The 16,733-nt window shown below is 41.2% G+C and overlaps 2 protein-coding genes across 51 annotated transcripts in view; one reads left to right on the forward strand and one right to left on the reverse strand.

Annotated features, from left to right (window-relative positions):
* The window catches only part of LOC127045875 (5-beta-cholestane-3-alpha,7-alpha-diol 12-alpha-hydroxylase), a 331,656-nt gene that overhangs the window by 232,917 nt on the left and 82,006 nt on the right, over window positions 1-16,733 (reverse strand). The window lies entirely within an intron of this gene.
* OBSCN (obscurin, cytoskeletal calmodulin and titin-interacting RhoGEF) overlaps window positions 1-16,733 on the forward strand; it is a 301,886-nt gene that overhangs the window by 222,315 nt on the left and 62,838 nt on the right. For all 50 annotated transcript variants that reach the window (XM_050942340.1, XM_050942350.1, XM_050942329.1 and 47 more), the window contains 8 exons: window positions 47-211; window positions 392-550; window positions 2,154-2,331; window positions 4,527-4,640; window positions 5,676-5,843; window positions 6,126-6,228; window positions 6,742-6,871; window positions 7,462-7,567. In XM_050942340.1, coding sequence (XP_050798297.1) covers window positions 47-211; window positions 392-550; window positions 2,154-2,331; window positions 4,527-4,640; window positions 5,676-5,843; window positions 6,126-6,228; window positions 6,742-6,871; window positions 7,462-7,567 — 1,123 coding nt within the window. The remainder of the gene's footprint in view (window positions 1-46; window positions 212-391; window positions 551-2,153; window positions 2,332-4,526; window positions 4,641-5,675; window positions 5,844-6,125; window positions 6,229-6,741; window positions 6,872-7,461; window positions 7,568-16,733) is intronic.

The following is a 16,733-nucleotide window of genomic DNA, read 5'->3' on the forward strand; positions in this document are numbered from 1 at the left end:
CAAACTCTTGGAAACGTCCGCTAACAGCTGCTTTGTTCACTTGTAGGAATTAATCCGAAATAAAGCGAGAAACAGCCAAAACTGTGCGTTGCTGGAGCAGGCTTATGCCATTGTGTCCGCGCTCACCCAGCGTGCAGAAAACAACCTCCATATCTCGCTCATTGAGAACTATCCAGGGACCCTGGAAATTCTAGGAGAACCCATCCGACAGGTAATTGGAAACTCTGAATGAGGACAATCCGTGCTTAATGCTCTTCCTGCCTTTGATAGGCCTGGGATGGAGGATGGAACTCAGAACAATTGCTGTTCCGTAGCTGGGAAGTGATAGAGAGACGCCGTGAAAGTAGATCAGCAATCATTTCTATTTAGTATGTCTTGCTTTCTTTTTCAGGGTCATTTCATAGTGTGGGAAGGAGCTCCGGGAGCCAGAATTGCATGGAAAGGGCACAATCGACATGTCTTCCTCTTTAAGAATTATATCCTGATCTGCAAACCCAAGCGAGACACCAAGACAGACACCTATAGCTACATCTTTAAGAACATGATGAAGGTCTAACCCTTACTTTTACCTCCCCACCAGTACAATTGTTTTCTTTTCTTTTTCAGACTACTCTCTCTTGATATGCAGCTGCTGGTCATCAGAAAACATGACATTTCACTAATCCTTTAAATGGTTCTTTCATTTCCAAAATTCCCTACAACAGATAGAACCTGCATTATCTACTGAAATACATATATTAGCTCTCCGAGTCAGATAGAATATATATCATAAACCACCAGACAGCAAAGGAACAAAATTTCACTGTGCATTAGTGAGGATCCATATAAGAAGTTATGTTCACTCCAGCAGGAAGCCCATTGAAGCCAATGAAATTAGCCAGGTGGTGAATTTGGACCGAGGTGGTTTCACGTCAGTAAATTGTAACAGTTTCCATGTCTGTCTAATGCTGTATTTCCAATAATTGCCCTCTGCCAACAAAAGAATTGGGCAGGCCCATTTTAAGTAATTTGTCCCCATAGTATGAGAATATCACATAAGAACATAAGAGCTTCCATGCTGGGTCAGACCAATGGTCCACATAGCGCAGTATCCTGTCTCTGACAGTAGCCAGTACCAGAGCTCCAGAGAGAGTTTACAGAACAGGGAAATTCTGGAGGGATCTGCTCCTGTCTTCCACTCATGGCTTTTACCAGTCAGAGGTTGAGGATCACCTTGAGTGTGGGGTTGTATCCCTGACCATCCTGGCTAATAGCCATTGGTGGACTTATTCTCCATGAATGTATTTAGTTATTTTTTGAACTCAGTTATATTTTTGTCCATCACAACATCCCATGGCAATAAATTCCACAAGTTAATTGTGTGTATAATTATAAGAAATTCAGATTGGATTTTCAGATTTAGATGCTCAACTCCTACTAAAAGTATATGGGTGTTGGGTGATCTAACCCCCCGCAGACCCCTTTGAAAATCCTTGTCTCATTCTTATTTGACAATCACATGCACAGTCTCTGTTTTCCAGCTGGATTGTTTTGCTCTCTGTATAGTACCTGCTGTGCAGTTTCTCTTCATGTTGCTACTACCTGTGTTGTTTCTCACAATGTATCGTCATCTATCATTAAGATCTCAGCATTGCCTATCTGTTGATGCTGGCTTGTCAATCGTGTGGAATATTCTTTTAACATTAAGTAATTATTTTTCCTGGAGATAATAATTCACAGGTGTCAGACTTTGAGCTGCCTGTTTGCTATATACTATTAGGTAAATAGCAGAAGCACTCCATAGTGAGCCGAATTCTCATTTATACATAGACCACTTTGCATGGCTCAGGCAGTGTAAAGGGGCCTTCAACGGGTGTAGATTACATTTACACTCACTTCAATACCCTTTTGGTGTAAATGAGACGCAGGCCCAGTGTGTTCTAGGCAACAATTCTGCATTGGCAATGGGGGATTAGCTGGCACCTAATAAAATTTACCCCACTTACATTTTTATGGAGGTGGTTCTGACTCAGAAAGATTAGATCTAAACCTGAACTTTCCTAAATGTTGGGGCTTTCTTGGGAGCCAGAGTTTTGGTTCAGACTCGTATCTAATTTCTGTCATGCAACTGAAGACATTTCATTGACTTTCTTACTGTCCTCCCTGTCACCCAGCTATCCCACATAGATGTGAACGACCTGGTGGAAGGAGATGACCGGGCCTTTGAGATCTGGCATGAGCGAGAAGATTCTGTCCGCAAGTACCTACTTCAAGCTCGTACAGTCATCATCAAGAACTCCTGGGTGAAGGAAATCAGTGGTATACAGCAACGTATCAGCCTGCCTGTGTGGAGTGAGTATAGTCAGAAAGATTGATTGAACCTCTGCTAAAACTAATTGATGTCTCTCCAGTTCAGAAGTGCAAGTGATGAATGGCTTTGCTGCTAAGATTAACTCTGCAGGAAGGAGAGAGTCATCACGGCCAGCGTTACACCTCTGAAGCTTAACTACAGGCTGGTCTAAATATGTCAGGGTCTACATGACAGCCTTCTTCCCACCGATGCAAGTGCTGTGCTACACCGGCATCATAACTCCACCTCCATGAGAGGTGCAAGTCTTACGTTGGTGTAGTTAGGGCAACACAGTGTCTGTGTAGACAATGTCCCTGACATTGGCTGTTGACTGTCATGTCAATTTCACGGCAGGACCTGTGAAATTCACAGGAAAGCCAGGCAACTAATGCCCCACAGCCCCCAGCTCTCTTGGACAGCTGGGCAGCTGGACTCCACTCCAGCTGGGAGCCGGGCAGCCTTGTCAATGTCAGGGCTCCCTGAACCATGAAATTGACATGGCTGCTCTGCTCCTGGCTGGGAGCAGGGGGAGAGGGGTGGATGAGAAGGCAGGACAGCTGGACCCTTCTCCCCTTCTCCACTCCCAGGTCCCCACTGGGAACAGTGAGCAGAGGGGTGGGGAACAGCCCTCCAGGAGCCTGTGGGGAGCTGCCAGGCTCCCAGCCGGGAGCTGCCAGCAGAGCTGAGAGACCGGGCTCTCAGCTCCCCACTCTGCCCCTCTTAGGTTGGTGGGACGGGCTCCTGGTGAAGATGCACATCACTGACCCAAGGAAGGTAGTTTTAACATAATAATTCACAGGTGTCAGACTTTAAGCTGCCTGTTTGCTATCTACCATTAGGTAAATAGCACAAAGCGCTCCATAGTGGACCAAATTCTCGTTTACACATAGATCACTTTTCATGGCTCAGGCAGTGTAAAGGAGTCTTCAACGGGTGTAAATTACATTTACACTCACTCTAATGCCCTTTTGGTGTCAATGAGAAGCAGGCCCAGTGTATTCTAGGCAACAACTCTGCAATGGCAATGGGGGATTAGCTGGCACCTAATAATAGAACAGTAAGTCTGTAGGCTGTAAGTTGACCTAATATGAGACCTCAGACTTATTTTTTTAGTGTAGACATACCGTAAGTTTAAGGGTTTCGGTTCAGTCCTTGCCCATAATAACCAGATGTAATAAATAATTTGGTGGGGGAATACAGCTGCTAAAACCTCTGTAACAAAGACTAAAAGTCAGCAGTAGAAATAGATCTGGGACACCTGATCCCAACCAACCCGTGCTGTTGATTTCAAAGGGGTTATAGGCAGTTAACCGAGAACAAAATTTGGTGAAAAGGGCCCAAACATGCACCAATCAAATCTGTGGGTATTTTGAAAATGATGTCAATGGGAGCTGAATCAGAACCTGATCCAAAGCCTATTGATGTCAATGGAAAGACTCCTTTTGATTTCAATGGGCTTTGAATGAGATCCCAAGTGTCCAGATTGCATTCACAAACTATGCGTAATTGCATGCAATGGGTTTATAGCATATTTAGTAAGCTACTGAATGTGCACCTACACTTGCATATATTACAGATGGAGCCTAAGAAAATTTGGCTTCTATTTCTACTACATTTGCACAGAAAACAAGGCTGGGTATTTTAACTTTTACTAATAACCTGTTCGTATAAAGTGAGACTTCCAAATTATTTTTATACGACTTCTTGATATACATAGAAGTCAAAACGTAAAGTGTTTGAACAGTACTCAGTGTAGAATAAACTAGTGGGGAAAGAAGCAGGAATACATTTTGGGTGCTCAGCATTTTCTGAAAACCAGGATCCTTTAAGGTGTCTCACATTGGGCAGTCAAAAATGGAAGTGCCCAGAACCACTAGTCAGTTTTGAAAAATCTTGGCCTAAGGAACTGCCAAGGCTATAGAGCGAGGCAGAATGAGGGATAAAACTCAGCATTCCTGCTCCCCCAGGTCTAAAATCACTAGCCAACACACAGTGATATCTGTTTATCCCCAAACAATTTGTAACGCCATGAAGTCATTAGAACCTCTTGGTTAATGAACTCTCCATTTCAGATATCCCATGTTGAAACTTCAAGGTTTGTAAAAATCAGCTGTCCTGTGTGTCCTTTTTCTTCATTGCATTAGTCATTCTTCAGACAGAACCACTAAAAATGCCTAATAAATCTCTCTTCTTTCAGTTCCTCCGTATTTTGAGGAAGAACTGGCTGACTGTACAGCTGAGCTGGGTGAAACTGTCAAATTGGCTTGCAAAGTAACAGGAGCGCCTAAGCCAGTAGTCGCTTGGTATAAAGGTATAGTCAGCATCGTGTTGTCATGAGATACACACTCCTAGTTTACATGGCACTCACACTGCTCCATACTAGCTTCTTGGTAGCTGATCATTTAACTGAATCACATGTTTTCCCAGCAACATTAAAATTACAGGTTTCAGAGGGGCAGCCATGTTAGTATGTATCAGCAAAAACAACGAGGAGTCCTTGTGAGAGTCCTTAGAGACTAACAAATTTATTTGGGCATAAGCTTTTGTGGGCTAAAACCCACTTCATCGGATGCATGGAATGGAAAATACAAAGGCAGGTATAAATACACAGCTCATGAAAAGATGGGAATTGCCATACCGAGTGGGGGGGGGTCAGTGCTAACGAGCCAGTTCAATTAAGGTGGAAGTGGGCTATTCTCAACAGCTGACAAGAAGGGGTGAATACCAAGGGAGGAAAAATCACTTTTTTAGTGCTAGTGAGGCAAATGTAGTGAAGGGTGTCTCATTTGAAACAGTTGACAAGAAGGTGTGAGTATTGATATTGTTTATATTATAATTACAGTTTTTACTTGCAGTGAAAACATCTTTGCTGAAAGTTCACACTCAATACAAAGCTGTTTCACGTGCCTCTCAGTGCATTTAAGTCTTTTCCTTTTACAACACGCCATAGTCAACGAGATACCTCACCACACAGGACAGACTTCGGGAGAGTTTTCGTGTTTACATGAGGACAAAGCATGGCAGGTGATGAGCACCTGCAGTGCCCATTGAGATCAGGATTTAGCTCACGGTGGAGACAGTGTCTCCTTGGCTATGTTCCCAGGGTACATTGCAGGGAAGGAACATGAAGAGCTCATTCTTCAGCTACTCTGACCTTATGCAATATGCAGCTGTTTTCAGAGAGGCAAATACAGCTCTAAGCCCCTACCTCCATGCCTTTCCCAATCCTGGGGATAGCCAGGGTCCAAGGTGGAAGAAAAGGGTGCAGTTCCCTAACAGAGGATGTAAACTGGTACTAAACTGATGCTGCATTTAAGGAGGGATTTTTCTTTCTTTTATTTTTAAGATGGCAAACCAGTGGAGATGGATCCCCATCACATTATAATAGAAGATCCTGATGGTTCTTGCACACTAATCCTGGACACTCTGACGGGTATTGACTCAGGACAGTACATGTGCTTTGCCACCAGTCCGGCTGGTAATGCCAGTACACTCGGAAAGATCCTTGTTCAAGGTAAAGTCCTATACAGATACATTGTTTTAAAGTACTAGTCACGACTTCCCTGCTGTGTAATATACTAGGTATGTGCATTAAAACACGCAGGCAGTTCTGCATTACATTCCTGGCGTGTCCTCTTTGAAGCTCCCTCTGATAGCTTAGGAATAGTGAATCAGAAAGTCAGATCTCTTTGTTGGTTGCATTCTGCTACCAATGGGAGTGATCCAGTCAAGCCACAGACCTGTGTTGTATGTTTTGACTGCTGTCATGTTTCTTAAGTTTATTCTTATTTTCTAGTGCCTCCAAGGTTTGTGAACAAGGTTAGAAATGCTTATTATGTTGAAGACGAAGATGCTCAGTTTACCTGCACCATTGAAGGAGCACCTTATCCTCAGATCAGGTCAGTTGTTGAAGTTATTTCTTGACAGAAGCCAAACGTTTGGGTGGTTTCTTCATGCAATTTATTGTAGCAATTGTGTGAGAGGGAAAAACCTGCAAATAACAATTGATATGGGACACTATCAGATTAATGTGCTGATGTATATTTTGGGTTCCTTTAACTGTCATCACCCAGCATGCATTCACTTCACCAACCAAGTGTTCTGGGCAGTCCATCATGACATTCTCTCTAGCAGTGGAAAGCTCAGGATAGCATCCTCTGAAGACTGGCAGTGCTGCCCTATGCATTGGCTTGACGCGTTTCATGAGTAAGACTCTGTTTTTCCACAGGGGATGAGTGTGATCCCTCCACGGTGATTCACATCCCTGAAAAATGCAGAAAGTGTGAGGCCCAGCTGGGACCTAAACTTGTATCTCCCACCTGGGAGTGCGTTGCTCTGCCCACTGGGTTGATGGGCGACTGACTCACTGAAATGTCACATTTTGCCTTAGACTCACTATTTTCCTTGCACAGGTGGTATAAAGATGGTGCCCTGCTGACAGACATCAATAAATACCAGACTTTCAGTGAGCCACGGAGTGGTGTGTTAGTCTTGGTGATCAAAAATGCTTCTAAGGAGGACATAGGACACTATGAATGTGAAGTAAGTTCAAACAGATTTCAACTGCTGCTGTTTGGCTCATCATAATGTAAGAATTTCTTCTCTGGGGACAGATTTTGAGTGTTATTGTATCTGAAGTGTTACATGCAACGTACCAAGAAGCTCAAAACAAGGGAGGGATGGGCCCAACTGTTTGGGGATACGCTGATCTGAGATTTTGGTTTATCAAATAATATCAAAACGAGGCAGTTTGGAAAGCAGAGTCAGAGCTGAGTTTAGATTCCAAATCAACTACTCAATTTCAACTACTTGAAAAAAGAAATTGCACTTCATTTTTTGTACTAAGTCAGTAGTAAATCCTTAGTAGTAAAGTAGTAACATAAATTGCACTGATCTGAGATGTGCACACTCAAGGGATCTGCTTCATGAGTATACTTCCCAAGGGCCAGATTCTTCAACTGCTGGATTCAGCTGACTTCTGTTGAAGTTACTTGAATCTTGCCCCTTGGATTCAGTTGAGCCATTTATGCAGTCCTGTATTGCACATATGGCCTTGGCTGCAGCAGGGTAAATGGAGATTGACTGTATAAAAGTATCCTACATTTTACTGAGTATTGCTTGATTCTTGTTAGCTGATGAACAGATTAGGCACAGCAAGGAGTGGAGCGGATCTTTGCCAGCAGAGTGCAGCATTACTGGCCCAGGAGAAGAGAGGAGACCAAGCCATTACTATAGAAGGTATGACCCTTTGCCAGCTCTGTAAGTATACCATTGAATTACCTAAAGTCATCTTCTTGAGGGTTGAATATATTTGCCATCTTATCATACAGTCTTATTCATGTTGATTGTCAGCGTACATGTGTCTGTATGTCCATGTATGTGTGTATGCGTATACTGCAGATCATGTATACCTATCACGTACTTAGTTGATTTCCAAACTGATGAAATCCATGAATTGTCTTATTGTATAGCGTTTGTGGAATGCATTAAATGGCAAAGGAGGAGCAAGCCAGGGGTTTATTTTGCTGCCACTGATTCTGGTGATTTTTTGATTCTTTCCATTTGAACTAGCAATAGTGGTGTTTCAGTCTAGAGGCAGAATGTGATATGAGCTACACCGAGGGAAGACAGGGCTCAGTAACTAAAGCCCAGCAGAAATACACTGGCCTCCTAAAATGACACATGAGAACATGTGGAATTATCAAAGAAATACATCTGATGGATCAGCTGGGTTTCCAAGCACAAGTGCGAATAGGTATTAATTTACCTGTTAGCAAGTGATACATTGATATTAAACATCACATGTTCATGGAATCCATTCCTTTTTTAGGAGTGTTTTTGGTTTGTTTATTTAACTTAAGTTGGTAAGAACTCCAGTGGAGAGATCTTTCTCTTCATTCCTTAAGAGGGCTGCTGCCCTAAGTTATCTTGTTCTTTGAATTTTTTCTACCAGGAATATATAAAGAATACAAACTGCACCCTTCATAACTGTGCTTAGGCAGCACTGAATGTCAGAGGTTTGCAAACAGCTACAGAACTTATTTTCTCCTTTCAGTGATTGTGCATAGATACATTCCACCGTAGCTGTCTGTGCATCCAGTGCACTCAAGTAGGAGACTTTTGCCAGCAGCATCACCAGAGGGCACGTGTCCCCTGCTTCCCTCATGCTCAGAGCTGACGGCATAAAAGGGGCATGGCCACTGTCTCCCTCTGAGTTCCTTCTGTGGCGAGAGTTGGGAGTTCCCTGTGGCTCTTTAGCTTCGATTAGCCGATTTCTAGAAAGAGATTTCTCTAAATGTATGTGGTTCTAATGATAGTTTAGGCTTAAGACAGTTTAGTATAGTTTAGTTTATTAGTAGTTAGTTCTTTCATTTGGGGGTTTAGTATGGAGAAATCCCCAGAATTCAAACAATGTGCTATATGCAGGCATAAAAGCTGGAACTAGGGGTACTGAGGGTGCTGCCGCACCCCCTGGCAACTTGAAGTGGTTTCCATTATATACAGGGTTTACAGTTTGGTTCGATGGCTCTCAGCACCCCCACTATAAAAATTGCTCCAGCACCCCTGTATGCAGGGCTGTAATCCTTGTTACAGAAGAGCACTAAAGAAGAGAGAGAGAAACATGGGAGGAAGGCAAGAAACTCGCCATCTGGAGTCATACTCCTGGAGCCTACCATTTCTTGAGGACGACATACTGCTCGTGGCCAGAGAAATGAGCAGCCCCTGAAAGTCTTGTCTCCCTCATAGCCACAGTTAGTCAGGAGCCTTTTCTTACAAAGCCAGCCTCAGCTAATGAGGCATCTCTGTCTGGAATATTCAGTAACAGACCAGCCTGAACAACAAATGCAGGAAGTTCTGCCTCAGAGCAGGCCACAGCCTGGGCTCTGTCATGGATGCCTTCCTTCTTGCCTGATCGAGCCATCTGCTGTATGCATTGCCTCCGGTCCTTCTCATTTTGAGGGTGATCAAAAAACTAAAAAGAGATAAGACAACCATAATCTTTGTAGCGCCGGCCTGGCCAAGATAGTACTGGTTCATGTACCTACACCGACTCTCCATTCGGTCACTCATAACTTTACCCCTTGTTGACAATCTCCTGTCTCAAAACCAATGTCTCTGCATCCCAACTGGCAATCTCTCTGCCTCACCGCATGGATGATCTCTGGTTGAGTAATTAGGAGAGATTATGCTCCTGAGATGTCCACACGATCTTGGTAAGCCACAGAATGGATTCCACCTGAGTGACCTATGCAGTGAAATGGAAAAGGTTTTTGATCTGGGTGGAATCTCACCATTTATCACCAAATCTCATAGTGGTTAGACACATACTAGACTACCTACTACATCTAAAATTTTCTGGCCTTTCAGTTCATTGAGAATCCATCTGGCATCTGTCTGTGCAGTACATTTTGTAGCGGATGACTTTTCTATCTTTTTGCATCTCTTGGCTTCCAGATTTCTAAAGGGTGTTGTTAATGTGCACCTTCTCATGTCCAATCTGGTACCTCTGTGGGATCTGAATCTAGTTCTGACCCATTTAATGGGTCCCCCCTTTGAACCTCTGGCAACATCATCCCTTAAACTATTATCAGTGAAAACAGAATTCTTGTTAGCAATTACCTCTTACTAGGAGAGTCTCAGTACTTCTAGCACTCTTAGCTGACCCTTCTCTCAGTTTTCCGCAAAGATAATGTTTCCCTTAGGCTGCACTCTATGTTTATGCCAAAAGTGGTATCAACCTTCTACTTTAATCAGATTATTCATTTCCCAATATTCTTCCTGAAACCCCATACTTTCAAGACTGGTGAAAACGTCACACCTTAGATGTTTGTAGGGTTTTGGCATTTTACATAGACCATACAAATCTTTCAGATCCTGCCCCAGAATCTTTGTAACCTGTGGTGAAAGACTCAAGGGAGAATCATTTGCAGCTCAGCGTATCTCACATTGGATTTCTGACTGCATCAGTCTTTGCTTTGATCTTGCTACGGTCTCCATTCCATGAAGGATAACTACACTCAACTGGGGTTCATTCCATTTCATCAGCCTTTTTAAGCAACATTTCTATATGGGACATGCAAAGCAGCAACATGATCATGGGTACATACCTTCCCCAGACACCATGCTATTACACAGGCTTCCTGAGAGGACATCAGCATTGGCAACTTGGTGTTGCAGTCTCTTTTCAAGTAATCTGCAGTCCCACCATCTGTGGGGAAACTGCTGGTGAGTCACCTCCCGGGCAATGTGTACATGCACCATCACTTGGGGAGAAAAAATGGTTCCTTATCTGTACAATAATTGTTGTTCTTGGAGATGTGTTGTGCACATATACATTCCATGACCTTCCCTGCTACTTCAGGAGTGAGATACATGACAGTGCAATGTAATGGAGAGGGAGGTGATAGCTGTACGCCTGCGTTCTCTGCTCTGATCACATGAGAGAAGGGCCACTTGCATTGCTTAATAGTACTGCTGGCAAAAGTCTCTGGCTCGAGTGCATTGGGCTCACATACAGCTATAAAGGAATGTATATGTGCCTAACACAGCTTGACGAACAAGAGTCACAGGTAAGTAAGCACTTTTTCACATCCCTGGCATTTGAATATTGCCAGCACTCAGGATTTCAATGCAGGCCATGACTGGGAGAAAGCGTACTCTCGACAATTCCGTTTGCCTTGAAGCTAGTGTTAATGTGGGGAGTCAGAAACCATAGGCTACCCAGATTAGTGTCCAGGTCTATCATTTATTTAGCCTGTTTGGAATTGTCATAAACAGATAGCTAAGGGTTAATGTCTCTTTCACCTGGAAAGGAGTAACCGGAAACACCTGACCAGAGGACCAATCAGGAAACAAGACTTTTTCAAATCTGGGTGGAGGGAAGTTTGTGTCTGAGTCCTTTGTTTTTTTGTCTTGTGTCTGTCCCTCTCGGCTATGGGAAGGATTTTTCTGTCTCCTGCTTTCTAATCTTCTGTTTCCAAGTTGTGAGTACAAAAATCATAAAACAATAGGGTTATTGTTTTTTTTCTTTTGTATTTACATGTGTGTAGTTGCTAAAGTGTTTGAAATTGTGTTCTTTTGAATAAGGCTGTTTATTCATTTTTCTTTTAAGCAATTGACCCTGTATTTGTCACCTTAATACAGAGAGACCATTTTAATGTACTTTTTCTTTCTTTTTATATAAAGCTTTCTTTTTAAGACCTGTTGGAGTTTTTCTTTAGTGGGAAATTCCAGGGAATTAAGTCTGCAACTCACCAGGGAATTGGTGGGAGGAAGAAGTCAGGGGGAAAATCTCTTTGTTAGATTTACTAAGCCTGACTTTGCATACCCTTTGGGTGAAGAGGGAAGTACTTGCGTTTCCAGGACTGGAAATAGGGAGGGTGGAGTCCCTCTGTTTAAATTCACAGAGCTTGCTTCTGTGTACCTCTCCAGGAACCCAGGGAGGGAACACCTGGAAAGGAGGAGGGGGAAGGGAAATGGTTTATTCCCCTTTCTTGTGAGACTCAAGGAATTTGGGTCTTGGGGTCCCCCCAGGGAAGGTTTTTTGGGGGACCAAAGTGCCCCAAAACACTCTAATTTTTTGGGTGGTGGCAGCTTTACCAGGTCCAAGCTGGTAACTAAGCTTGAAGGTTTTCATGCTAACTCCCATATTTTGGACGCTAAGGTCCAAATCTGGGACTATGTTATAACAGGAATCATTATCTGTTTCTAATGACCTAGAAAAGTTGGAATATATTCATTAGTTCCCCTAGCTTCTGAATCCTTATAGAAACGCCGGTAATCTCATACATACTCACATAATTATTTTCCTCTGCTTTATGCTCACTTCCTTTGCGGCCTTGTATTATGGTGAACAAATCTTTGAGGACTGCAGGGGAGAACTTTATTGGGATTATCAATATCATAACTTAATCGGCTGGAGGGGTGCTGTCTCCATAATATGCCCTACTCAGAGAGCGAATGTGTTGAACCCAGAATGCTGATAAAAATGTACAAAACACCACCAGAGTGGCATATCTTGGTGCATTTACCTTGTAGCAGGCTAAACTGCAATTTATTAACCTTTAAAGCAAATTAGAGAAAAATGTTATAATAAAAAGTAAGAATTGCAAAACTGCACTAAAAGTATTGTTTAGTTTTTAGCATTGTAAGCATTTAAATTCACCTGGGAATTACTCATGTTTTTATATCATACATTTGTATAGTTCATATAAAGTAATTTTTTTTGGTGGCGTTGATTGAAGAAATCTAACACGGCAATTGCCTGGGAGCACCAGAAGTACTGTAAAATAAAACAATTCATTGTTTAAACTGGAGAGATACTGGTTGTGACTAGTGGTTATTGGGTTCAAACCAGCATTATCGAAGGAAGTAAGGTCCCAGTCCAACTCCGGTTAGTCACTGAAAGATGGGTCAGGGCCTTCCAGAGCAAAATGTTAAAATGAGCCAAAGTCATCCCTGTAATATCTTCATTGCATTCAGTGGAGGTGCACCAAAGAAGAATTTGGCCTTATATGTATAACTGAGGAAAGCACTATTGGTTATATAACATCCAATAATCTATCTGGATATATCTGCTGGGAAGCCAGGCTCCCCTGGCAAAGAACAGCAGGACAGACAGACTTGATGAGAACTATCTCTTTCCATCCTTACGATTCTGCGTATTGGTGGCAATGTTATTGTTTGTGACTTCAGCAGGAAGATGAGCTATCACAGTGTGATATTATTACACTGGAGACCAGGCATTGGGCCTGGCCCACTCCCACACACCAGCACTGTTTCTAAGAGTTTTGCCTATTTTAATAGTTGTTTGCAGTTTGCTGTATGGTGTGATTGTTGCCAGTTCTTCCTGTGACTCTCACAGAAATTTTTGTTGCCATTGTTTCTTTTCCTTGCCTTTCTGTACTGTTACCTCTGTTTATTTCACTGAGCCAAACATTGTTTATTACTCACAGTATTAAATTAGTAAATCCTGTTGTGCACAATTAGCAATCCAGGCACCAAGCCTGCAATGTGTAGGGTTAAATTCTGCCCTCAGCTAGCACCTGGCCACTGCACTGAGGTCAACTGAGAACTGATTTAAAAACAGAAATCCAAATTCAGGAAGAATTTTAGGACTTTCATACAATTATTTGTAGGGTTAAAATGAGAGAGAGAGAGAACCTTTCTGTCTGAGTTCAAGTTGAATATCTGCTTTGCAACCAAACTCCTTGCTGCTTAATTTAGATGTCGCAAATCTTTAAAGATATGCGGATTCACCATGGCTCTAGCTTTCATGTTTAACATTGTAATACAGCAAATTATTCAACCCAGGTTCACTAACTTGCAATCAGCTCACTTTTAAAAACAAAACTGCAACATTTCTGAATGTTATTGAATTCCCATCATCTCTGACTAGCATGGTACAGTCTAGGAGATGACAAATGGAAAGCTTTTTTTTAGCAGGAATAATCATAAGCGCAAGTGGAAATAAGCAAGATTTTGCAGAAGAGTGAACACTGGGATGGAGCGTGTTTATAGCAGGGAAATGGGAATCTAGATTCCTGGGTTCCATTCTTACCTCTGCCGCTGGCTCCATGCAAGACCTTTGGCAAGTTACTTAATCACTCTGTGCCTCAGTTTACCTGGTAATACCTGTCTCACAGAATAATGTTAAGTGTTCTGAGATTCTCAAAGGCAAGATAGCTGTAGAAGTACAAAGTATTTTTAGTTCTGTTTTTCCCACTGACCTGCCCAAGAGCTAGAGAATGTGGGTTTGCTCCCTAGACTTTTTAATAGTTCCATTTTTAAAGTGAAGATCGGGTTATTATTATTTTTTTCATTGTTCTCTTATTATTAATTTACTAGTATTATTGATGTTTATTTTTAGTTTCGGGCTGGCAATGTGTTCAGCACTGTACTGTGCACAAGAACATCTCAGTCATAGCAAACGCACAGTATTGTTTCCAAGTAAAGGCTTCTAAAGCTATAACTTTGCTTTTCCAACCCCAGTTATTTTTCTTTAGAGAAAAAGTACAATATTTGTATTTCATACCAAGCAGTTCAGAAAATTCTGTTCTGTTTGTGACTTGTCTGCAGTGTAATTAGATTTAACAGTTGATGCTAGATTTGTAAAAAACAAAAAATAATGAGTAACATTATGTGTTAATTGGTAAAATTAGCACCAAGGATCAGGAAAATTCAGTAATCATCTTTCTTGATATACAGGCTCAGTGCATCCTGTGCAATGGAATATTACTGTTTTCAGAGGGGGACAAGGTGGAACTTACAGATTGTAATAAAAATCACATTGGAAATCATATTTCATGCATCTCAAAATTATGAAGGTTCTATTTGCCTTCAAACACATTCCTCAAATCCTTTCATAATGTGCGAGCTGTTGGTTTAACATATTAACAAAAACATAGAGTCTTTGGCTGAACCTAATGCTTAGAGCTGTTAATCTGCTTATCAGAATCTCCTGCTTTGCAAAGCTGTTTTTCTAAAATGCTACAAAAAAAGTTGAAATGATAAATCCTACAAATAGTACTGATGCAGGAATGTTCCCGAATTCCCTCATCCTACTTTCATGTGGTTCTAGCCTTCATACGGGATTGCTTCGAACCTATCAGACCTCGGAGAATCTATATAAACTGCCGTGCACTAAATTAAAGTTTTAATTTAAATATTTATGGCCCCTATACCCCATTTAATTTATGATTGGCGCTCTTGTGCCCAGTCCAGCAGAACTTTTGTATACAGAATCTCCATTGACACCAGTTGGGAGTTATGCAGAACGACCGGGACTGTTGTCAGTTGGAAGGAGTGCAAGATCAGACATTGATAATAGGAATTGTGTGCAAGGCCAGAGAACAGTGTATTTAGGCTTGCCAGTGTATTAATTTAGATTTAATAAGGTGCAGTTCAATAAATTACCAGTTACTAATGACACATATTTATTGATATTTCCTAACTGAACATTTGATACAGTTCTTTTCTGTTAGACAATTTTGGATACTCTTTAAATACATTTTTAACGATCAACTAGTAGTCAACATACAGTATCTGTTAAAAAACCTCATAAAATATATTTATTTAGAATCATAGAATATCAGGGTTGGAAGGGACCTCAGGAGGTCATCTAGTCCAACCCCCTGCTTTACATTGTATATCTATTGCACACTAATTAATCTTCATAAATATATTGGACCTGATTCTCATTTGCTTACTTTGGTTTAAACCAGGAGTAACCCCATTGGAATTAGAAGAATAGGTCCCATCTGGAGGAGTATTTCTATTAGTTTGTTATATGCAAATTGTTTATCTATTTGGGAATCTTGACTTAAAGGGTTCATGATTCTATTAACATGGATGCAAAAGCAAAATACTGTTTACGGGCCCAGTCCAACTTCCATTTAAAGCAAATTTTCAATAGTTTCAAAAGCTTTCCAAGTTACTAATGAAATATATATCTAGGCTTAAAATTGTATTGAATTTTGAAGACAAAACATTTGAAAATAATGTCTTCCCATATTTAATAGCTACAGTCTAAATTCTAGATTCTAGTCCAAAACTGGTCTCATTTAAGCCAGTGTAAATGTAGTGTAACTCCATTGAAAATTAATGAAAAAAAATCTAGATTTACATAGGTGTCACTGAGAGCAGAAGCTGGCCATTTGTGTTTGCTTAACAGAAACTGGAAGACAGCACGGAACAGCCGCCTGCTCTTTTTTTTTTTAGTCACTTGTGAAACTAGCACTCCAGCAGAGAAAACATGGAATATTGATATCAACTTCTGTACAAAATTCTCATTCACCTCAGTGGGATTTCCATACTTAGCTCAATGGCAGGATAGGGCCCTTGTAAATTAACTGACAGTGAAAATAAATTTCAAATATCTTGTCTTATAATTTACATATATTTTGAATTTTTTAGTGTATAGATATGTTGGTGACCATTTCAAGATTCGGGATTTGCTAAAAGATGTATCAGAGATTAGATTCCCCCCCCCTGTATTTTGAACAGGAACTATCTGTGATATCTCCGATATTGCTGTGTAGTAACTTTTGGTAACTTTAATTTTTGGACAGCAGCCATTGTTACTATACAGATAATGACTTGGGACAATAAACAGCTTTCTTTGGAAAACTGCAATGAAAATTTTGCAGTTCACTTTTAAGTGTTTTTTTTAATTATACAAACTAAATAATAATAATACTGGAGCTTATTTGCTTTCTTAAGCTGGTTGCTGGAAATATAATTCAAAGAAAAACTTAGCCTTTTAGAAGCTCACTAACTTGTCACTGAAAAGAGTGGGGCTTGGGGTCTTGTTTTGCAAAATCCCACCTACAGTTCTGAGTGCATTAAATACAGGCTAGTTCATATGGTGTCATGATGCTGTACCAACAAATTGCTAGAGAAAATG

This window comes from Gopherus flavomarginatus, chromosome 2 (genome assembly GCF_025201925.1).
Source record: "Gopherus flavomarginatus isolate rGopFla2 chromosome 2, rGopFla2.mat.asm, whole genome shotgun sequence".
NCBI classification, from domain to species: Eukaryota; Metazoa; Chordata; order Testudines; family Testudinidae; genus Gopherus; species Gopherus flavomarginatus.